The sequence below is a fragment of the Somniosus microcephalus genome, chromosome 10 (assembly GCF_052327205.1).
Source record: "Somniosus microcephalus isolate GS21.2 chromosome 10, FLI_Smic_1.0, whole genome shotgun sequence".
Classification (NCBI taxonomy): domain Eukaryota; kingdom Metazoa; phylum Chordata; class Chondrichthyes; order Squaliformes; family Somniosidae; genus Somniosus; species Somniosus microcephalus.
Genome location: NC_140996.1, coordinates 186,599,250 through 186,622,591, shown reverse-complemented (window position 1 = coordinate 186,622,591; position 23,342 = coordinate 186,599,250). Strand labels below are relative to the sequence as shown.

General features: G+C 50.4%; 1 protein-coding gene across 6 annotated transcripts in view; it reads right to left on the bottom strand.

Annotated features, from left to right (window-relative positions):
- Window positions 1–599: 599 nt before the first annotated feature.
- Window positions 600–23,342, bottom strand: part of LOC147111928 (protein furry homolog) — a 486,257-nt gene continuing 463,514 nt past the window's right edge. For all 6 annotated transcript variants that reach the window (XM_085999325.1, XM_085999321.1, XM_085999322.1 and 3 more), the window contains 2 exons: window positions 10,440–10,642; window positions 600–2,391 (listed from right to left, as the gene is read on the bottom strand). In XM_085999325.1, the coding sequence (XP_085855451.1) occupies window positions 2,133–2,391; window positions 10,440–10,642 (462 nt within the window). In that variant the 3' untranslated portion in view covers window positions 600–2,132. The remainder of the gene's footprint in view (window positions 2,392–10,439; window positions 10,643–23,342) is intronic.

The window sequence follows — 23,342 nt, the reverse complement described above, 5'->3', positions numbered from 1 at the left end:
CTCAATCACCTTTAGGGGCGATGCAACCCAATATCGCGCCAGGCGGCGATAAGTTTCATCTGGCTATAAACTTTGCGCAGCGCCAGTTCTAACGCCTCAAGCCGGGCTATACCCAATTTCTAGGCCATAGTGCCTTTCATTTTAACTTTTTACTATTTTCCCCTGTTGTGGCTCTAGTTGCTAATGCTGTATTACCGTTATTAAACTCTGTCCTTTCCTGACACAATCTGCTTGATTTTACCCAAGTTGCTACTCTGCTCTACGGCCTTGACTTTTCTCTTCAAACTTATAAATTTACCCTTACCTGAACCCTCCCTCCCCCTCATGATAGCTTCCTGATGGTGAGATCAGGTAACTGAGTAGACCAGGGATCAAATGTATGACCTTGCTGATCTGTGTGACTCTGCTCCTTAACTAGCAGAGTCATTGAGTAGCTTACTTGATGACTCTTTTATGCAGTTTCAGAAATCATTTTCTATTTTCTCTTGCATCTGGTACCTAATTTGAAATGCAGTAGCTATTCTAGTTCACCTGTGGTTATGTGAATCATGATTTTGGTGAATAATACACATTGAAATCACAACTTAAACATACAGAACTAATTTATAATGCACAAAATTTAATGGGATATAGGTCAGTTTGGGAGAAAAACATCCTGATTTTTTTTCAATTACACTTCATAGAATCCTGCACCATTCAGATTTATAGTCCCACCCACCCGAATTAGGAAGCTGAATTTCAATAAAGGTGTAATAGAAAAGCAGCCAAAGTCATAGCCTGCCACGTTAAGTTTTTTTTACTGGAGGTTTTATGGACCAGTTGAAGTGTAAAAAGTGCAATGGAAAGCATTAAATAAAAGCTCACATTTCCACAAGGAATAACATCACTAGACATAGTTATATGATATATTGCAGCTGTACATACAGTGCATGAATTTACAGACCAAAACACAAACCTAAAATACTTCACAGTAGCTGTAAAATTATTTACACAAGGTAAATAAGTTATATGGATAATTCTTAAGATATTATTAAATGTGCAACAGATTTGTACATGCAAAAAAATTGTATAGCTTCTGAACAACAAAGCGTTTCAGAAATGAGGAAAAATCTCAGCATGAGAAGAGCCCCCACCCACATTACAAATGCAGAGCTACACGGCTTAATTTAGAAAGTTAAAGCACAGACTGTTGATTTTCAAAATGTTTCAATACAATTTATATTTTACATATAAATGTGCATGCTTGGCAGTTCAGCAGGCATTGACCAACAGGATGTTAAAGTCGTAGCCTCGTCTACAAAACTATTTAAAGCAGCCTTTTCCTATTATTTATAAATAAATCCATAAAAGCTTCCATCTAGTAGAAAAAGCAGCCAATACTCATTTTTCATCTAGACTGTTCATGGTATTTCAAATACAGTACAAATCCCATTGTATGGCCCAGTAAACACCTTCTTAGACAACAACTAAGTGACACTTTTCTAACAAAAATGTGCTTTATAGCAGCTCAGTGTGAACAAGTACTGATATAGTAACTATGCTCCTGTTCATAGCATACAATAAAGATTTTAGCCTAAAAAAGGATTGAAACACACAGGCTTTCAGCTTAACAAAACTGCTTCCTAGTGCATTGCATACAGCTTCATGTTGCCTGCTATTAAGTCATTTATTAAGCCAGTTGTCACAAACAACACACTTATTTTACCTATAGCATACAATTTGCAACAATTCTGTGGCAGTAGTATCAGTTGTTTACACCTTAAAGTAAAATTACATCTTTGTCAAAATATTTCTTCAGGAATAATAACTTTAATGTGTGATGGCCTTTGGTATCCTCAGTTAATGTGTGAACTTGTATCTTGTCAGCTTAACATAGTTACCCAAAGTAGGAGTAAATGTGTGCTTTGAAAAAAAGCTTTTTATATCCGACTGGGTGTTTTATTTTACTTTTGGTCTTTCGGTATTGCTGCACATTTTTAGATCTTCCCACTTTAGTTTAGTGAAACTGTGAAGTGTCACAAATGTGAGAACAGCCTGGCCAAGTTTTTCTACGGTTGAAAAGAGACTGAAGGACTTCAGACCAGCATTGCAGCATTTCCAGTCGTAAACAAAAGGGAGACAGAAAACTCCTGTCAGAGACTAGTGCTGGCAGTGCTGGTGTCTGGAAGATAAGTACTGATGACACGATAACTCTGAGCCTTCCGAATCATATCCTGAATCTCTCCATTCAGCTCCATCAGCTTGGAACTGATTTCTGATAGATCATGATTGGAGCCCAGCAGTGCAAATGTGCCTGTTTGTCCCAAAGTTTGGTGCCTGAAGTAAATGTTAAGAAGTGTCTGGACCTCATCCTCCACATTACTGCCAAATATATCATTGGGCCATATGGTCCTGCAATAAAATATTAAAGCAAGAGGGTTAGTGTATCAAATAATGACATCATAAAATACATATTTGCATAGATTTTCTGATTGGTTTCAGAAAATTAATAGGTGTAAAGTAGGCATAACCGATCAGGAAAATTGACAGAGATCTGCTCCGCCTGAGTTACACCCATTTAGCATCCCATCTAATTTTCCAGTTGGGTTCTGTACTGGCACTAGAAGTGCTTGCCAGTTTGTAGTTAATTGTAATAAAATTAGCTTCCATTGGGGTATAATGTTCGGTCATCTATCCTACAGTATAAAATAGGTATCCATTATTCTTACTCTGTCACTGATCTCATCTCCTCTGGAGATCTTCCCTCCACAGCCGCCAACCTCATAGTTCCCCAACCCTGCACAGCCAGCTTCTACCTCCTTCCCAAGGTCCACAAACAGGACTGCCTTGGTAGACCCATCGTTTCAGCCTGTTCTTGCCCCACAGGACTTGTATCTTCCTATCTCAACTCTTTTTTTTCTCCCCTTGTCCAGTCTCTTCCCACCTACATCCGTGATTCTTCCAATGCCCTCCGCCACTTTAACAGTTTCCAGTTTCCTGGCCCCACTATGGACATCCAATCCCTCTACACCTCCATCCCCCACCAGGATGGCCTGAGGGCGCTCCACTTCTTCCTTGAACAGAGGCCCAACCAGTCCCCATCCACCACCATCCTCCTTTGCCTGGCTGAACTTGTTCTCACATCTCCTTTGTCTCCACTCACTTCTTCCAAATTATCAGTGTTGCTATGGGAACCCGCATGGGTCCTAGCTATGCCTGCCTTTTCGTGGGATATGTGGAACATTCTTTGTTCCAGTCCTATTCAGGTCCCCTCCCTCGCCTCTTTTTCTGGTACATTGATGACTGTTTCAGTGCCGTTTCCTGCTCTCGCCCTGAACTAGAAAATTTCATTCACTTTGCTTCCAATTTCCACCCTTCCCTCACCTTCACATGGTCGATCTCCGACTCTTCCCTTTCTCGACTTCTCTGTCTCCATCTCTGAGGATAGGCTATTGACAAACATTCACTATAAGCCCACAGCTACCTGGACTACACTTCCTCCCACCCCACCTCCTGTAAGGACTCTATTCCATCTTCCCAGTTTCTCCGTCTCCGCCACATCTGCTCTGACGATGCCACCTTCCGTACTAGTGCTTCCGATATGTCTTCCTTTTTCCTCAACCGAGGATTCCCCTCTACTGTGGTTGACACGGCCTTGTCCGTTCTATTTCTCGCACTTATGCTCTCACGCCTTCCCCTCCCTCCCAGAACCACAATAGGGTTCCCCTTGTCCTCACCTTTCACCCCACCAGCCTCCACATTCAATGGATCATCCTCTGCCATTTCCGCTACCTCCAGCATGATCCCACCACCAAAGACATCTTCCCCTCACCTCCCCTTTCAGCATTCCATAGGGACCGCTCCCTCCGTGACACCCTGGTCCACTACTCTATCACCCCCAACAGCCCTTCCCTTTTGCCTGGCACCTTCACGTGCAAGCGTAGGAGATGCAACACATGCTCTTTTACCTCCTCCCTTCCCACTGTCCAGGGCCCCAAGCACTCCTTATAGCTGAAACAGCGATTTACTTGTACTTCTTGCTATTTAGTATACTGTATTCGCTGCTCACGATGTGGTCTCCTCTACATTTAGGAGACCAAACACAGATTGGGTGACCGCTTTGCAGAACACCTCTTCAGTCCGTAAGGGTGACCCTGAGCTTCCGGTTGCCTGACACTTTAATTCTCCGCTCCACTCCCACTCTGACCTCTCCGTCCTCGGCCTCTTACACTGTTCCAATGAAGCTCAATGTAAGCTCGAGGAGCCGCACCTCATTTTTCGATTAGGCACTTTTCAGCCTTCTGGACTCAACATCGAGTTCAACAATTTCAGACCATAACCTCTGCCCCTACACTTTTTTCCCCATTTTTTTTCACTCTCACGTGGCAGCTGTCGATCATTCTGCCATTGCCATTTACACTTCATCTAGAGTCATCTTTTGTTTCTTAACTTGTCCCATTCCCATCTCCTTTTGCCTTGCACCATCATCCCTTTTGTCTCTTAATCTCTCCTGCCTTCCATCCTATCACAGACCTTCCCTTTTGTTCTTTCCTCCCCCCTCTCCCTGCCCCTGCACTTGCTTAAAAACCTGTTCCATCTCCAACATTTTCCAGTCCTGACGAAGGATCATCGAGCTGAAATGTTAATTGTTTCTCTCTCCACAGATGCTGCCTGACCTGCTGAGTGTTTCCAGCATTTTCTGTTTTCATTTCAGATTTCCAGCATCCGCAGTATTTTGCTTTTGTATCCATTATTCTTGGGTGTGCTGTTTATGCAAGTACATTTAAAGAGCCCTATGACAAGATTTGTATTGTAGTAGCATTTTGAAACTATTTCTGAACCTTTTTTTCTTTTGTTTCTTTTCCATTTCCCTTCAGTCCACAAGGAAGGTTTGTGCCAAATGTTCTGGAACTGCCATACAGCTTCATGTTGCCTGCTATTAAGTCATTTTATTAAGCTAGTAGTCACAAACCACACATTTATTTTATCTATAGGGTACGATTTGCAACAATTGCAACACAGGTTCCAGGTCAGCGTATAGCCAGATGGCGAGGACACTTACAGTTAACACATACCATAAGGCTGGTACTGTCAGTTGCTCTCATTCTCTGCTATCATCCAGGAGTGCTGAATTGCTGTCCTATATGATGGTGCCCTGGAGTGGAAAAATGGGCTAGAGAGCTACCCTCTAAACTAGCACCTCATTCTGTACCACTTCACTTCACCTGCCTTCAAACAGAGGGTTAAAGTGTTATGCTGCTCCATCACTTGGCCACAGACTCAGTTTCCTGCCTCCTCATTTATTGCGCTGGTCACTGGGTTTTGTGAGGCATTGTTGTTACCCTGACAACCTTTGCAAAAACTTAAGTATATTATATATTAAAATATTAGCCTTTGTTGAGATACCACGGCAAACGTGGGAGTCGAGACAAGAGTTAGTAAAACACAACTGCTTTAATCAACCTCATGGCAAAGAGGAACTGGAAAAGCCCGCGCATCCACTTAAATACTCCCCAGACAGGAAATGCAAACAAGTTGCTGGAGGAAAGGGCCCCCGGCTGGGGGCGTCTGCTTAAACTGTCCGTGCCGCCGTGAGCGGATTATGTCCAGTGGTGGCGTGTCGCCACAGAGCTCCCCCCAGGATCCGCTTAGGAGGAGTGGACGAGTCGTGACGGTGGTCTGATGGTTCTGCCGGAGCGGCTCTGAGTGGTCGCCGGTCTAGTTGGTGGGGCCGGGCGGTTCGCCACCGGCTGTGCTGGCTTGCTGGCGGGACGGCCTCTAGTTGGAGGCCGGGCCACAGGGACCTGTTCCCCTGGTTCTGTGTGTGCTGGTTTGAGCCGGTCAATGGAGACTGTGTCGACCCTGTCGCCGAGTCGCAGCTTGAAGACCTTGTCCCCGGTTTGTAGTACCTCGTACGGTCCATCGTACGGGGGTCGCAGGGGCCCGCGGTGCGCGTCGTGTCGCACGAAGACGAAGCGCGCCTGCTGTAAGTTTGGCGGGACGTGAGGTGCGAGTTCGCCGTGTCGGTTGACCGGAAGTGGGGCGAACTGCTGAGCGGAAGAGAAAGAGTTGAGCCGCTGCTGTTCGGCCGACCAAGGCGTGGTAGCCTCCGGAAGGAATTCGCCTGGGACGCGCAGCGGTTGTCCGTAGACTAACTCCGCTGCCGAGGACTGGAGGTCTTCCTTGACCGCAGTGCGTAGGCCTAGTAGCACCCACGGTAGGCGGTCAGTCCAGGTACTGTCCTGCAGACCAACGCGGAGTGAGGCCTTGAGTGACCTGTGGAAGCGTTCACACAGCCCATTGGCCTGCGGGTGGTACGCCGTGGTTCGGTGGAGCGTCACCCCGAGGTTGCGCGCTGTGGCCGTCCAGAGTTCGGAGGTGAACTGGGCGCCTCTGTCGGAGGTTATGTCGGCTGGTACGCCGAACCTTGTGACCCAGGTGTTAATGAACGCCCTGGCGATGTCGGCTGTAGTGGTGGAGGGCAGCGGCACTGCCTCAGGCCAGCGTGTGTAGCGGTCGACCATCGTGAGGAGATAAGTTTGGCCTTGCGATGGCGGCAGAGGACCGACGATGTCGACGTGTACGTGGTCGAAGCGGCGGCTGGGTACCTCGAAGTCTCCCAGGGGTGCTTTTGTGTGTAGCTGTACCTTAGCCCGTTGGCAGGCGAGGCAGGAGGTGGCCCAAGTCCGAACATCTTTGCTGAGGCCGCGCCAGACGAAACGCTGGGAGAGGAGTTTGACGGATGCGCGGGCACCCGGATGGGAGAGCGCGTGTAGCTCGTCGAAGATGTGGCGGCGCCAGGTTGCAGGGACGACCGGCCTGGGTTGGCCGAGTGAGACGTCGCAAGTGACTGCCGTGACTTCGGGCCCGTGCGCGACCTTGGCTAGGCGTAGCCCTGGCAGGCTGGTAGCCGCCGAGAGGAGGTCTGGGTCCGTGAGCTGGGCCGCTGCTAGTTGCGCGTAGTCGACCGCGAGGTGATTCGCGCAGATGGCAGGACGGGAAAGGCAGTCGGCGACAACGTTGTCTCTACCGGAGACGTGCTGGATGTCCGTAGTAAACTCGGACACGGCCGCGAGCTGGCGTTGCTGCCTAGCGGACCAGGGTTCGGTGTGCTTGGCCATCACGTATGTGAGCGGCTTGTGGTCATCGTACGCGGTGAAGGGGCGGCCTTCCAGGAGGAACCTGAAATGGCGGACCGACAGGTGGAGCGCAAGAAGCTCGCGGTCGAAAGTAGAGTATTTGACCTCCGGGGGGCGCAGTTGGCGGCTGTAGAAGGCAAGTGGCTGCCACGCACCATTGACCCACTGCTCGAACACGGCTCCGACCTGTCGGGCCGAGAAGTCCTGGGGATGAACCTGTTGTAGAAGTTCACCACAATGAGCGGGCGGATGCTGGCGGGGAGCTGCCGAATGAAAAGCGTGCGAAAGAGGGCGCCGGTGTTTTTGTCGTCCGAGAGGGACAGCATGTGGGAAAGCAGATCTGACGGTGAAGCGTCACCAAGGCCGGGGAGGTCAAGGAGTTGGCAGTTGCGCTGGTAAGAGGACGTTTGAAATTTTTTAAGGAGCGCAGCCTTCAGATGTTCGTACTTGCCTTCCACTGGTGGATCCTGCAGCGCTGCCCAAACCTTGGGGACTGTGGTGTAGGTGAGAGAGGAGACGAGGTGGTCGTACTTTGTGGCGTCGACTGTAATGTGTTTCAGCCGGAATCTGGACTCAGCTTGAACAAACCAGGCTTCGGCCAGGTTCTCCCAAAAGTCCGGTAGTTTAACCGTGACTGCGTTTGTATCCGCCATGCTAGCTTAGGATTCGTCCTGAGCGTCGGGGTCACCAGTGTTGAGATACCGCGGCAAACGTGGGAGTCGAGACAAGAGTTAGTAAAACACAACTGCTTTAATCAACCTCATGGCAAAGAGGAACTGGAAAAGCCCGCACATCCACTTAAATACTCCCCAGACAGGAAGTGCACCCGGCAGCCTGTCCCTGCGGGAAACAAGTTGCTGGAGGAAAGGGCCCCTGGCTCGGGGCGTCTGCTTAAACTGTCCGTGCCGCCGTGAGCGGATTATGTCCAGTGGTGGCGTGTCACCACACCTTTGTAATTGTCACTAACAACTTTATTCTCAAATGCAGCCATTTACCTTTAAGTGAACGGATCCCTTTAAATTTACCCATCACTTCTTATAAACAGTGCAAGGCTGCTTACACATGATTTCCTGGTTCTCTCTGGCAAGTTCCCAATGGCAGACCTAATAAAGGCTGGGAGCTTGTTTACACTGTGTAAAGAATCTGATTCCGCAAAATCATGTAGGGTCAGCACATTAACGATTAGGTGGGTCCTAATAATGCATCGCCTGACGGGAAAATCTACTCCAATAGGTTCATAATTCTAATTAGCAGGTGTAAGGCCATACTATTTCAATCAGCTGCTACGTGCTAATAACACTTTTACTTTTAACATGAATGTAACATTTTAAACTAGAAACTAAGGCCTAGAAATTGGAATGTGCCACACCTGTTTTACAGGAGTAAAATGGACACCTAACGGTACAATGTGGTGGGTGGCATGAGGCGCTCATTCTGCACCATCCGCTATATTGGTTAGGGATCCTCTGTAGGTGTCCAGGGCACGTGCCCAAAACATGCAAATAGGGGGCCTAATGCCTGTTTCAGACACCTTTGCGAAATTGGAATGACCGCAGCATAGGCCGTGCATGCTGCTGTCAGTGTCTTCAGACGCATAGCAGCCAAACCAGCGGTCCTTAAAGGTGGTTGTCACCCAAAAGGTAACTTTTAAACTTTTTTACTTACCTTATTGTAGACCCAGTCACCGCTCGTCCCCCACCCGATTGTCTCCTCTGCTGAGGACATAGGCCGGCATACAAGCCGGCTGAATTTGCTCCATCTTCATGACCAGCGAGCTGCCTCTGGGGCCGTGACTGGTGTCCACAGCTCACCGGTAATAAACAAACAAGGCCTCTGGACCAATTTGCCATGATCCTGCCACTGGCCCCATTAAGCGCATGTAACGTTTGCTGCACCGGCTCATGCATGATCTAATTTTTAGGCCTATAATTCCTGCCAGCATAAATATAAGTACAAACATTCAACCCATGACTGAAAATTTTGGGAAAGATAGAGCTGATGATTATTGCTGACCTGCTCCTAATTTAAATAAAACAGTCACAGGTGTGTCAAACCCAGTTGATATTTTATTTAAATTGGTATTTTTCTTTTAATAAGTCCCCTTTTCCTGTCACATAACACCATAATCGGAGCAATTTAATTACAACTACCGTAATATAATTTTCTTGTCAATTTTTCTCTACTCTCCTGAAGGCATTGACTCTGGGGTATGGATCCATGGGCACTGATCACCCTCTGGGACCTCACTCGAGTGACCATCCTATTGTGAGGGGAAGAAGCAAACTGTAGCCAAGATTGATCCTGACCTCACCCAACACATACATACTTCCAGCAGTGATTTCTGGATACTAATCAGGAGCGGGGAACCTTGGCCTAACCCAGCTGCTGAAGCTGAAGATTGAAGCTGAATATTGAAACTGGGATCTTCATGCCCTGGATGGCTCATGTGTGCTTTTGTAAAGATTTTCTTTTCCACTCGTATCTCACTTGCACTATTGTTGCTCGTGAGTTATACTATTGACTCATTTATGAAAATAATGGGTCTAAATTTGGAAGAACAATGTTATTTATTATAGTGTAGTGGCACTACCGAATGTCTCTTACCTGTTGTACATAATTCTCTTCAACGTTGTGTATATACTGTTTGCATGCACGGGGCGTTGCCCCTTTAAGGATGCGGGTAAACGCGACGGCCGCCGACCCAGCTCGGCCTTCCGCTCCCGCGACGGCCGCCGGCCTGGCTCAGCCTCCCGCCCCAGCATCTTCGGCCGCAACGGCCAGCTGCAGTGCCGGGTACACGCGATGACGCGGACAAATGCGGTGACGTCACGACGCATAGCACGTGACCGCGCCAAGCGCGGGAAAATGCGATGACGTCATCACGCGATCCACGGGGCTGCCCAGGCAGTCCTCATGGCGTCCCCGCTGGGGAAAGACCTGTTCCACAGCTCTCCTGCATCTATCCACGTTGTTTGCTGTATTTCATCTTATCCAACATTAAAATCCTGTTTGTTGTTCTCCCGAGTCAAGCTCCATTATTTGTTAGGAATACACCTATTCCTACAATAGCTTGTTGGTCAGAAGTTAAATATTGAAGAGTAATGTTGATACTAGCATAGCCTATCAATATTTAATACATATAAGAAAATAGGAGTGCATTCGCTGGAAAATCAAAGAAATATTAACCAAAGAATTATGTATTTTTTCATTAAAAAATGTCCTTGTAGTTGATTAAGCAAAGCAATCAAGAGAAATAGGGCTATTATACAGTATGAGAAGGTAATTTAAAAAGCAAGTATTTATGAAATTACAAAGTCTAACCTGCAATCCCTGATTTGTCGCAGGGCAGTTATAAGATCCCTGTTCTTCAGACACTCCAGCATAGACTGAACAGCAGCTTCGGAGGAGGTTAATGTGAGGCCATGTAAACTGGATTCATCTTTGAGGGGTTCAGCTGCTATTAGAGCTGAAGCTTCCTTCAGGTTATCCCTCAAATCATTCAGTTCTTTTGACATATTCAGTAGCTATTAAACAAACATTAGTAACAAGATACAAATCAGAGCAGTTTTTCATTTTAACCATTTCCCTACCATCAAACTCTAGCATTATGGTAGCATTTCTGCATCACTGAAAAATGTGGTTGTAAGTTTATTTAAAACAAAGTTTCATGGCAGCATGGTGGCATAGCAACTTCATGCTCAAATGTGATGTACCATGGAGCAGAAGTTGATGTTTAGCATGTTTTTGGGGTAAGCGCTGAGCAGAAGCTAGTAGCTTTCCACAGAAGGGGAGGGTAGGCCATCCCCAGACCACTTGTATACCTGCTCCTGGCAAACTCCAAACTAAATTGGTGAAGGACTAGGGTTGTGTGCTTCATTTCTTGCTGGAGTCACAGCATAGCCTAGCAAAACCATGTGCAGAAAACAGGCTGTGAAATTCGGTATGTTAGAGCCTCCTGTTAGAGCCTTGTGGGGGTGCCAACGGGGCTAGCGCCCGGGCGCGGCGAATGCAGCAACACTCATGAACTTCAGTGCTGGCTTAGCACCTGGGCCTCTAGCGCCTCGCAGATCGTGATGTCATAAAGTGCGGCACGCCCAGTTATCGCCTTGGATGGAAAACTGACTCTCGCCCCCTGCTTTATCGCCTCGTGCCGACAACGCCAGCAAGAGGAGGCGTTGTGAACTCGGCTGGCCGCTTCAGGAGCGGTAATTAAAGGGAATGCTTTTCATCTAGCGCATCCTTTATTATTTGTACCAGTCTGGTGCCTGCGCAAAGTTTTTAATGTTTCATTGGTGCAAGATGTGCAAGCCCTCCACTTTGTGGGAGTGTTTGGGGCTGTAATGGCAGTCGCCCAGGTCTCCTTGCAAAACAGAACTGATGACAACTAGCTTGTGCAGCATCATTGGCCCTTCCCTTTAAGCGAGGGAAGCAGCCTCTGTGATGAAAGAGTGCCGTTTACAATGAGCTCGAAATTGTTTAACGCTCTGCCAATGCCGCCCCGCTCTCGGACTTTAGCGCCCTAAGAGAAGTGGTTAGCGCCTGATTTAGCGCTGCACTTCCCTCTTGGAGCGCTAAAACTGAATTTCATGGGAGGCGAGAATGATTAGCCCCTGGCGCTAATTTTTCAACTTTTAAAGTTTTAGCGCCCCAAACAGGGCTATACTGAATTTCTCCTCCAGAGACTTAAATAACAAGCATTCCATTCTCTCTTCTAAATTTACCTTTCATAGTGATTAGAAAGTTGAGAAAACCTAATAATTCGCAGCCCTGAAATTCAAAATCACATATTCCTTACTGTTTCTGGGAATCTTTTGTAATAAATCTCAGGATGAGTTCAATAGGGTCCAACTTTTTAATTCAGCAGCATTGGGTGGGTTGTTGAGCTTGTCAAATTTTGTTGTAAATTAGACTGAGTTGAAAACTATACTAAAACAAGACTGGATACAGTTGCTGATGACTTGTAGTTGGTGTGGAAAGAATGATTAACTGCACAAACTGGTGCATTACAACAATTTGCAGTCAGATATTTGGTAACATCCGTGTGTACTGTTACTTTATTATAACTTCTGCTTCCACTGAAAATAGTTAGAGCGAGAGAGCAGAAAACTGTTATGTTAGCCTTAGAGCCATCACATTTTGCCCAGTACAAAACTGGGCAAATAGGTGGACAGGACAAGGATTTAGACAGGAGGTGGGGTGAATTTTTATCTCTCCACTTTTTCTCTTCAAGGTCTTCCCTCTCTGCATTATCCATTCTACAGTCAATACACTGTTAAAACCCCAGTTACCCCTATTCCAACAAGGCTTAACATTTAATGGGGTAGTGTGGTAAACCACTGTTTGTATTCCTGTTTGTCCTGTTTGTATTCCACTGTGTACATGCCTGGACATGCCTCGGCTGACTCCTCCCACAGGTCCTAGTATAAAGGTGACTGCTCCCCAGCCCTTGGTATCCTGGACCGGTCGACCACTCGAGGCAGACCTCCATTCTGTTGTTAATAAAAGCCTTTAGTTACTCTTCTAACTCTCAGTCTTTTATGAGTAATTGATAGCGCATCAATTTTATTAACAACATTTTTATAATGGAGAAGATCCTCACACCAGCATGCCTGGACTTAGATCATCGGGAGGCGGACTCATCCACCAAGTTTACTCACTGGCTTAAGTGTTTCGAAAAATTCCTGACCGCCTCCGAAGCAATCAAATCGGACGAGGACAAACTGGATGTCCTGACCTCCAAAGTGAACCACCGAGTGTACTCGGTCATCCAAGACGCGACCTCGTACGCGGATGCTATCAAGCTCCTCAAGGACCAGTACACGCGCCCAGTGAACGAAGTGTACGCCAGGCACCTCCTGGGGAGTCGTAAACAACAACCTGGGGAATCGACCGTGGAATACCTTCAGGCACTGTCTGTGCTTGGCCGGGCCTGTGGTTGTAAGGATGTAAAGGCCGCCGTGTACACAGAGGAACTTATCCGGGACGCTTTTGTAGCGGGCCACAGATCCAATTACACACGACAGCGACTGTTGGAGCAGAGTAACCTCGACCTCAACAAGGCCTCTGAACTCGCACTATCGTTGGATGCAGCCTACCAGGGCATGGATGCCTACTCCTCTGCACCGTGGACGCCGCGGGGAATGACAGCCTGGGACACGGTAGGACCGCCTCATAGCGCCGTGCCACCCCAGCCACACCCCAACAACGGCCCAACTACCGCAGCAGTGTCCCAAGGCCAGACAGCAGTGCCCCAAGGCCAGAAATGCTACTTCTGTGGCCAGGCAAAACACCCCAGAGCGCGCTGCCCGGCGAAAAACGCGATCTGCTCGGGCTGCGGGAAGAAGGGACACTACACTAGCGTCTGCAGGGCCAAAGCCACCCCGAACCCCAGCAGCGCCGCGTGTGGGCCATGCGGGCCGCCATTTTGGACCTCCCCGGCCGTGTGCGAATCACCGGTACAGCAGCCATTTTGGACGCCTCCAGCCACATGGGGATCATGGACGCCGCCATCTTGGACGACAGCCGGGACGCAGCAGGCCCCCAACACCGCCTCATCTGATACCCGCAGCGACACACCGACCCCTACGCTGGCATCCGTTACACTGGACCAAGCGAGACCGCACCAACTGGCCAGTTCCACAATGGACATTAAGGTAAATGGTCACGATACAATCTGCCTTTTTGACTCTGGGAGCACGGAGAGCTTCATCCACCCCGACACGGTGCGGCGTTGCTCTCTCCCAGTCCTGCCTGCGCAACAGCGGATTTCTATGGCCTCCGAGTCCCAGTCGGCGGACATCGGCGGCTACTGCGTGGTGACACTCGTAGTAGACGGGACCGTGTACGATCATTTTAAACTTCTGGTCCTGCCTGACCTCTGCGCTGCCATCCTGCTGGGGTTAGATTTTCAGTGCCACCTTAAAAGTGTTACGATGGCGTACGGTGGACCCCTACCCCCACTCACAGTCCGCAGCCAGCAGCTTCCAAATTGCCCGCCGCGCACCAGGTGCAACCTCTCCACACTCAGAGTCACCCCCCCACCACTGTTTGCTAACCTCACCCCCGACTGTAAGCCCATCGCCACAAAGAGCAGGCGATACAGTGCCGGGGACAGGGTTTTCATTAAAACCGAAGTGGAGCGGCTCCTGAAAGAAGGGATTATTGAGGGCAGCACCAGCCCCTGGCGAGCCCAGGTTGTGGTCGTTAAGACCAGCGAGAAGCAGCGCCTGGTCATCGACTACAGCCAGACAATAAATCGCTACACCCTGCTGGACGCCTACCCACTCCCCCGTATAGCTGATATGGTCAACCAGATCGCGCAGTACCGCGTCTTCTCGACCATTGACCTGAAATCAGCGTACCACCAGCTCCCCATCCGCCCTGAGGACCGCCAGTACACTGCCTTTGAGGCAAACGGCCGCCTCTATCACTTCCTTAGGGTTCCCTTTGGCGTCACCAACGGGGTCTCCATCTTCCAAAGGGAGATGGACCGGATGGTAGATCAAAATGCGTTGCAGGCCACTTTCCCATATCTGGACAATGTGACCATCTGCGGCCGTGACTTGCAGGACCATGACGCAAACCTCGAAAAATTCCTCCGCACCGCCCAACTCCTAAACCTGACATATAACAAGGAGAAGTGCATATTCCGCACAAACCGCCTCGCCATCCTTGGCTGTGTTGTGGAACACGGAGTCATCGGCCCCGACCCCGACCGGATGCGTCCCCTTATGGAACTTCCACTGCCCCACTGCCTCAAGGCCCTGAAGAGGTGCCTAGGGTTTTTCTCCTATTACGCCCAGTGGGTCCCCTACTATGCGGACAAGGCCCGTCCGCTGATCAAGTCCACCTCTTTTCCCTTGACGGCAGAGGCCCGCTTAGCCTTCCACCGTATCAAGGAGGACATTGCCAAAGCCACCATGCACGCAGTGGACGAATCCATCCCCTTCCAGGTGGAAAGCGACGCGTCCGACTTTGCCCTGGCCGCTACCCTCAATCAGGCGGGGAGACCCGTGGCCTTCTTTTCACGAACCCTCCAAGGCCCGGAGACCAGACACTCCGCTGTTGAGAAGGAGGCCCAGGCGATTGTGGAGGCTGTGCGTCATTGGAGGCACTACCTGGACGGAAAACGATTTACCCTGCTCACTGACCAGCATTCAGTTGCTTTTATGTTTAACAACAAGCAGAGGGGCAAAATCAAAAATGACAAGATCTTGAGGTGGAGAATCGAACTTTCCACCTACAACTACGAGATCTTGTACCGGCCCGGGAAGCTAAATGAACCCCCGGATGCGCTATCGCGTGGCACCTGCGCCAGCGCGCAGATCGATAGACTACGGGTCCTCCACAATGACCTCTGCCACCCGGGGGTCACCAGGTTCTTCCACTTCATCAAGGCCCGCAACCTGCCTTACTCTATTGAGGAGGTCAGGACCATGACCAGGAACTGCCAAGTCTGCGCTGAGTGCAAACCACACTTTCATAGACCAGACAGGGCCCACCTGATAAAAGCCACTCGCCCCTTCGAGCGCCTGAGCGTTGATTTTAAAGGGCCTCTCCCCTCCTCCGACCGCAATGTGTACTTCCTCAATATTATTGATGAGTACTCCCGTTTCCCGTTCGCCGTCCCCTGCCCGGACATGACCAGTGCCACGGTCATTAAATGTCTGAACAACCTCTTCACCCTGTTCGGCTTCCCCAGCTATATCCATAGCGACCGGGGCTCATCGTTTATGAGCGACGAACTCCGTCAGTACCTGCTAACTAGGGGTATTGCCACAAGCAGGACCACCAGTTACAACCCCCGGGGGAACGGACAGGTGGAAAGAGAAAATGCGACAGTTTGGAAGGCCGTCCTGCTAGCCTTAAAGTCTAGGGGCCTTCCAACCTCCCGCTGGCAGGATGTGCTCCCCGATGCGCTCCACTCTATTCGGTCACTGCTCTGCACTGCCACTAACGCCACCCCTCATGAGAAAATGTTTGTCTTCCCAAGGAAGTCCACATCAGGGACATCGCTACCGCCATGGCTGACGTCCCCAGGGCCGGTCCTACTGAGAAGACACGTGAGGACCCATAAAACGGACCCCCTGGTCGAGAGGGTCGACCTCCTCCACGCCAACCCCCAGTATGCTTACATCGCATACCCGGACGGGCGGGAGGACACAGTCTCCATAAGAGACCTTGCACCCTCGGGGACCACAGTAACCCACTACCCACTACCACCCCCCCCCACGATCCGATATCCAGCCCCAGCAGACGGCAGGCCTGGGCCCCGCGACCCGCTCGACATCTACGAGGACGACACGCCTGTGCCACAGCCTACGCTGGACTCGACGCCGGAAGCTTCACTACCCCTGCCGTCGCCACGCCGATCACAGCGGCAGACAAGACCTCCGGAGAGACTCCAATACACTAACTTTTAATACACTTCACCCCGCCGGACTCAATTTTAAACAAGGGGTGAATGTGGTAAACCACTGTTTGTATTCCTGTTTGTCCTGTTTGTATTCCACTGTGTACATGCCTGGACATGCCTCGGCTGACTCCTCCCACAGGTCCTAGTATAAAGGTGACTGCTCCCCAGCCCTTGGTATCCTGGACCGGTCGACCACTCGAGGCAGACCTCCATTCTGTTGTTAATAAAAGCCTTTAGTTACTCTTCTAACTCTCAGTCTTTTATGAGTAATTGATAGCGCATCAGGTAGTTAACAGCGACATTAGCGTGGAAAACTCAAGTTTTCGTCAGTTCCACCAATTGCCAGCTATGGGCGGGGATGGGGTCGGTCCACAGCGCAGTCTGTGTCAGAGCAGTGAATGACTGACTGCAATTTCAGGATTTCCGCATTTAGATGTGTACGCGCTAAATACCGAAGTTTCAGAGCAGTAATGACGGCAAACGTTGACGGTTCGCCATCATTACCCACTGCAAAATCTGGGCCATTGTCTATAAAAGCTGTTGTAATAGTCTGGTTTCTCCCTCTCTCTCTTTCTTGTCTGACATTTCTCTACTGCTCTTGCTCTGCCATCTCCTCTCCCCAGGTATGACTCTGACTATGGCTGTGTCCTGTAATCTCTCCTCTGGACATCCTCTGGACATATAGACTGGAAAAATCAGATGGGCAAAGGTAGCCTAGATGAGGAGTTCATAGAATATTTTCAGGATAGTTTCTGAGAACAGCACGTTCTGGAGCCAACCAGAGAGCAGGCTATACTAGACCTGGTATTGTGCAACGAGATAGGATTAATTAATGACCTCATAGTGAAGGCGCCCCTAGGTAGCAGCGATCATAATCCGATTGAATTTTACATTCAGTTTGAGGGAGAGAAGAGTGGGTCCAAGACTAGTATTTAAAACTTAAATAAGGGCAATTATGAGGGCATGAAAGCAGAGCTAGCTAAAGTGAACTGGCAAATTAGGTTAAGGGATAGGTCAATAGACATTTAAGGGGATATTTCAGAATACACAGAATATATACATTCCAACGAGAAAGAAAAATTCCAAGGAGAGGACCCACGATCCGTGGTTAACTAGAAAAGTTAAAGATAGTATCAAACTTAAAGAATAAGCATTTAATTGCGCAAAGATGGGTGGCAGGTCAGAAGAATGGACAGAATATAAAAAACAGCAAAGAATGACTAAAAGATTAATCAGGAGAGAAAAATTAGAGTACAAGAAAAAGCTAGCTGGAAATATAAAAACAGATAGTAAGAGTTTCTATAGAAAAGAGTTAACAAAGTGAGCGTTGGTCCTATAGAAAGTGAGTCTGGGGAATTAATAATGGAAAATAAGGAGATGGCAGTTGAATTGAACAGGGATTTTGCATCGATCTTCACGATAGAGGATACAAGTAACATCCCAGAAATAGCTGTAAATCAGGAAATGGAAGGGAGGGAGGAACTCAAGAAAATTACAATCACCAGGGAAGTGGTACTGAGCAAATTGTTGGAGCTGCGGGCTGACAAGTCCCCAGGTCCTGATGGACTTCATCCTAGGGTCTTAAAAGAAGTGGCTAGTGAGATAGTTGATGCGTTGGTTTTAATTTTCCAAAATTCCCTCGATTCGGGGAAGGTTCCATTAGATTGGAAAATAGCGAATGTAACTCCTTTATGAAAAAAGGGAGGGAGACAGAAAGCAGGAAACTACAGGCCAGTTAGCTTAACATCTGTCATAGGAAAGATGTTAGAAGCTATTATTAAAGATATAGCAGGGCTCTTAGAAAAGTCCAAGGTAATCAGGCAGCATCAACATGGTTTTGTGAAAGGGAAATCATGTTTAACCAATTTATTGGAGTTCTTTGAGGAAGTAACATGTGCTGTGGATAAAGGGGAACCGGTGGATGTACTGTACTTAGATTTCCAGAAGGCATTTGATAAGGTGCCACATCAAAGATTAGTGCGGAAAATAAAAGCTCATGGTGTAGGGGGTAACATATTGGCATGGATAGAAGATTGGCTAGCTAACAGGAAACAGAAAGTAGGCATAAATGGGTCATTTTCTGCTTGGCAAGATATAGTGGCCTAGAAATTCAGTATAGCCACTTTTGGGGCGGAAAAGTCGGGCGGCCGCTAAAGTTTGCGCCCGGCGCAAAGTCGAGGCCACTTCGCTGATATTCAGTAGCTTCGCCCTAAGAGTTTGCTCGAGCGCTAAAACTGGCGTTACACAACTATCATTAGGTGCTGAGCTAAACCGCCGAGGCCGGGCGCAGCGCAGGTGCGGTCATTTCTTGATTGACAGCAGACACCCTGGCGCCGGCCAGCTCTTAAAGGGGGAAGGGTCGAGTTCGTCTGCTGCCACGCCCTGGACACTGCAGCCCTCCAGCTAGGCCTAAACACTGCTGCTGAACAGAAATAGCGCCGGGAAAGATGCAGAAGGCCCGTGAACGAGTGCAGCGCTTCACTGGCCATGATTTGAGGGTGCTGGTTAGGGCTTTGGAGAGGAGACGCAAACTCTTGTTCCCGGACAGTGGCAAGAAGCCTGCCACCAGCGTCTACAGGAAAGCCTGGAGGGAGGTCGCCCACAGGGTCACATCCAACAGCGAGGTCCCCAGGACTGGTGTCCAATGCCGGAAAAAGTTCAATGACCTCACAAGGATTGTCAGGGTGAGTCCCCTTTCCAGTGTCCTCCTCATCCTTGCATGTGCACCTCACATTATGGGCAAAGGGACCTAAAAGCCCTAATGGCCAGCCCTCATCCAGCAGCTATGGGACTGGCATGAACATCAATTGCACATTCTGCACTTTACACACTGGCCAAGCTATTCAACCATGGGAGGCAGTGCACACAAGATCAGGGCACCACACTGGCCAAGCTATTCGACCATGGGAGGCAGTGCACACAAGATCACGGCACCACACTGGCCAAGCTATTCGACCATGGGAGGCAGTGCACACAAGATCTGGGCACCACACTGTACTTAGAGGCCGTCCTTTCTCTTGCAGGCCAAGCTGGCACACAATCAGAAGAGCCGGACTGTGACCGGGGGAGGCGGTCCCCAGATCCAGCAGCTCAGTGACCTTGAAGAGCGCATGGGTAGCCTCATGGGTGCCCGGGTGATTGGCCCCATTGCATCTGGAGATGCCGACCCTGTTCTGGGCACCAATGGTAAGGACATCACCTTTTGGACCTCTCTCGTCCCACTTGCGCTTCAGATCTACATCCTTTGCCACTGTCCGACCAATGCGCTGAATGCCACCACTCATGCCTCCCTCGCTGACGCCCTCTCCTCACTCTAAAGCTACTCTTGTGCCTTCCTGCTTTCAGGTGGTGAGGAGGAGGTCCCTGAAGCTGCCAGTGACAGCCCCTCGGAAGAGGAGGAGGAGGAGGAGGAAGAGGAAGAGCAAGGCGGCCCAACAGGGGAACCCTCAGCCGCGCCAGGGGATGCCAATGGAGGGGACACGTCTTCCCTGGAGAACAGCCAGGGGGAAGTGTCGCAGGGGAGTGTATCTCCTGTGCCCAGTGGCGTTCAGCAACGCGGGAAGGGTCGGCCAGCTCGGCGGCCTTCTTCCCAGAGGGGGGAAGGGTCGCAGGGGAGTGTCCTTGCTGGGCCCAGTGGCATCCAGCAACGTGGGAAGGGTCGGCCAGCTCAGCGGCCTTCTCCCCAGAGGGAGAGTCCGGCCTCCAGTCCGGAGACGGTCCTCGCCAAGGAGGTGCGCCTCCTCGATCAAATGTCCGTGGACTCGGATCGCCGGCACACCGAGTTCATGGGGGTTGTGGCACAGTTGCCTGAGGCCATCGAGTCCCTGGCTCATAGTGTGGCCGATTTCGGCGCCTCACAGGCCAGGAGTTTCGAGCAATTCGAAGCAGCACAGGCCGCGAGTCGGGCCGAATTCGGGGCAGAACAGTCCGCGAGTCGGGCAGAATTCAGGGCAGAACAGTCTGCGAGTCGGTCCGATTTCGGGGCAGAGCAGTCCGCGAGTCGCCAGGTGATCAGTGGTGCCGTGCAGTCACTGGCTGGTCTGATGCGGGCACAGACCAGGGCAGTACGGGCACTCACTGCTGCCACACTCGCTGTGTCAGCCAGGCATCGCCAGGGCACCCGCCGCGCTGCAGCAGCACAGCGGTCTGTCCTTCAGCAGATTGCTGCGCATGCTGCAGTGCTGGCCCGGGCGAGTGCCAGTGTCTCAGGCGAGCAGCGAGCACCTGCCATCAGCCAGCTTGCCCCCATTCCTGCAGCCGCCACTGCCACTCCCCCAGTGGAGCTGCGATGAGCTGCTGGAGAGACTGCTGCTGCCCAGCCACAGCTGCAGCAGTCACCAGCCGGCCCCTTGAGGGCCAGAGCTCGTCTAGGCCGACCCCCAAGGGCATCTCCCATCACGCCATGTGCCCCTCAGGAGCCTTCCCCCAGCCTTGCAGCAGCCACTGGGCACACTTTGAGGAGGAGCAGCAGGGCGGCCAGGGGCCGCAAAAGGCTGGTCAAGGAATCGACCTCGCGGGCCACAAAGTAGAGGGTGTGGGCAAATGTGTTTTTATATGGGGATGGTTGTTTTGTTTATAGGGATGGTTGTTTTTGTAAGGCCGAGGATGAAGGCCATTTTTGTGGAAATGTTTTGTTATTCCTCCCCAGGTTGTGGGAGTGAGTCATGTGTCTGACAGTTTTTTGGGTGTGTTGTCTATTTTTGGGTTTCATGTGGGAAGGGCCCTGAGTTTGTTCAATAAAGCGTTTTATTTATTCAGCTTGTCCATGTTTGATGTTTGAAGTGGTTGTTGCCTTAACCGGCTGAGGGCTTGCGGAGCGGCTGCATTCAGGTCCCTTCATTGCCACAAGCCATTCCCTGACAGGGGGCTTAGAAGTGACGTTCAATAAGCCGCCGACGGGCGGCCCTTGGACCTTGTGCCTCCCTCCTGGGCTGGTACTCCTCCTCCTCCTCCTCTCCTCATGCTCCTCCTGCTCCTCCTCCTGAGGTGGTGCTCCAGCGTGAGGTGGCAGTGCCTGAGTCCTGCGGATAGCCAGGTTGTGCAGCATGCAGCAGACGACCACGACCTGGGAGACTCTCTCCGGCGAATACTGCAGAGATCCTCCGGAACGATCCAGGCAGCGGAACCGTTGCTTGAGGACGCCAATCATTTGTTCTATGATGTTCCTAGTGGCTTGATGGCTTTCGTTGTATGCCTCCTCAGCAGGGGTCCTGGGCGCGCGGAGCGGGGTCATGAGCCAGGTACACAAAGGATAGCCTTTGTCCCCGATAAGCCATCCTCTTGGGGGAGGCTGTGCCTGGAACATGTCAGCCACAGTGGTCTGTCGCAGGATAAATGCATCGTGGCTGCTGCCTGGAAAGCGGGCATTGACAGCTAGGATGCGCTGCCTGTGGTCACACACCAGCTGTACATTGAGGGAATGGTAGCCCTTCCGGTTGCGGTAATCCTCGGCATTGTCGATAGGTGCCCGCAAAGCCACATGCGTGCAGTCAATGGCGCCCTGCACCATGGGGAAGCCCGCTGTTCTCGCAAATCCCACTGCACGCTGCTGCTGCTTCTCCAGGGTCATGGGGAAGGAGATGAATTGGTGTCTCCTTCTGAAAAGGGCATTGGTCACCTGGCGGATGCAGCAATGCACGGCGAACTGGGATATGTTAGCAATGTCCCCAACAGTGGCTTGGAAGGAGCCGCTTGCATAGAAGTTCAGAGCCACCGTGACCTTCACTTCCACCGACAGAGACGTCCTGCACCTCAGCTGTGGACGCAGATCTCTGTGAAGCAGCTGGCAGATCTCTGCAACCACCTCCCTTCTGAAGCGCAGCCTCCTAACACACTGCGCGGCAGGCATGGTGAGATAGGACACCTGCTGGCGGTATTTCCTGAGTGGGTAAGGCCTAGGTTGCCGACGCCTGTTGCCCCCCCTGCGTCTAGCCAGGGCTGCCCCTCTCACACAGCGTCTGCGAGCCCTTCGCGCATAATGCTGAAACTGAGGGTTGGCACCCCATGCAGCCCCCATAATATACTGGCAAACAATGACCTCACAATGAAGGCGAATTGCCAAGCTCTGGCCTGAAGCCAAAAATACCTCTCCTATGTTGGGCCAAAGCAGTAAGCTCTCTTCCTTGGTCTCTGTCCAGAAATCCGTTGCACAAGAGTGATTGCTGCAAAATGGCTGGCCTTTATAGTTCAGGGTAAGTGCCCTTTAATTAGCGCTCCCCGAGGCCCGCATGGCCTCTGCTGCGTTCCAGTTCACAATTCTTAGGAGCGCCACGCCCACATTGGGCGGGCGCGACTGAAGTTCCGGATTGGGGCGCACAAAGGGCGTTGCACGAGGAAATGACGTCATAATCTGCGCGCGCAGCTGAGCGCGCGCAAACACTTTGCGCCGGCGCTAAATGTCTACTGAAGTTGGGCGTAGGCGCAGATCGCCCTGCGCCCGGCCGCTAAGTGCCTAGCGCTCGAGATCTACTCCTCCTAAGGCGCTAACGGCTGGCGCACGCAACTGAATTTCTAGGCCAATGAGTGGTGTGCCACAAGGATCAATGCTGGGGCCTCAACTTTTTACAATTTATATAAATGACTTGGATGAAGGGACCAAAGGTATGGTTGCTAAATTTGCTAATGACACAAAGATAGGTAGGAAGGTAAATTGTGAAGAGGACAAAAGGAGGCTACAAAGTGATATAGATAGGTTAAGTGAGTGGGCCAAGATCTGGCAAATGGAGTATAATGTGGGAAAATGTGAAATTGTCCATTTTGGCAGGAAGAATAAAAAAGAAGCATATTATCTAAATGGTGAGAGATTACAG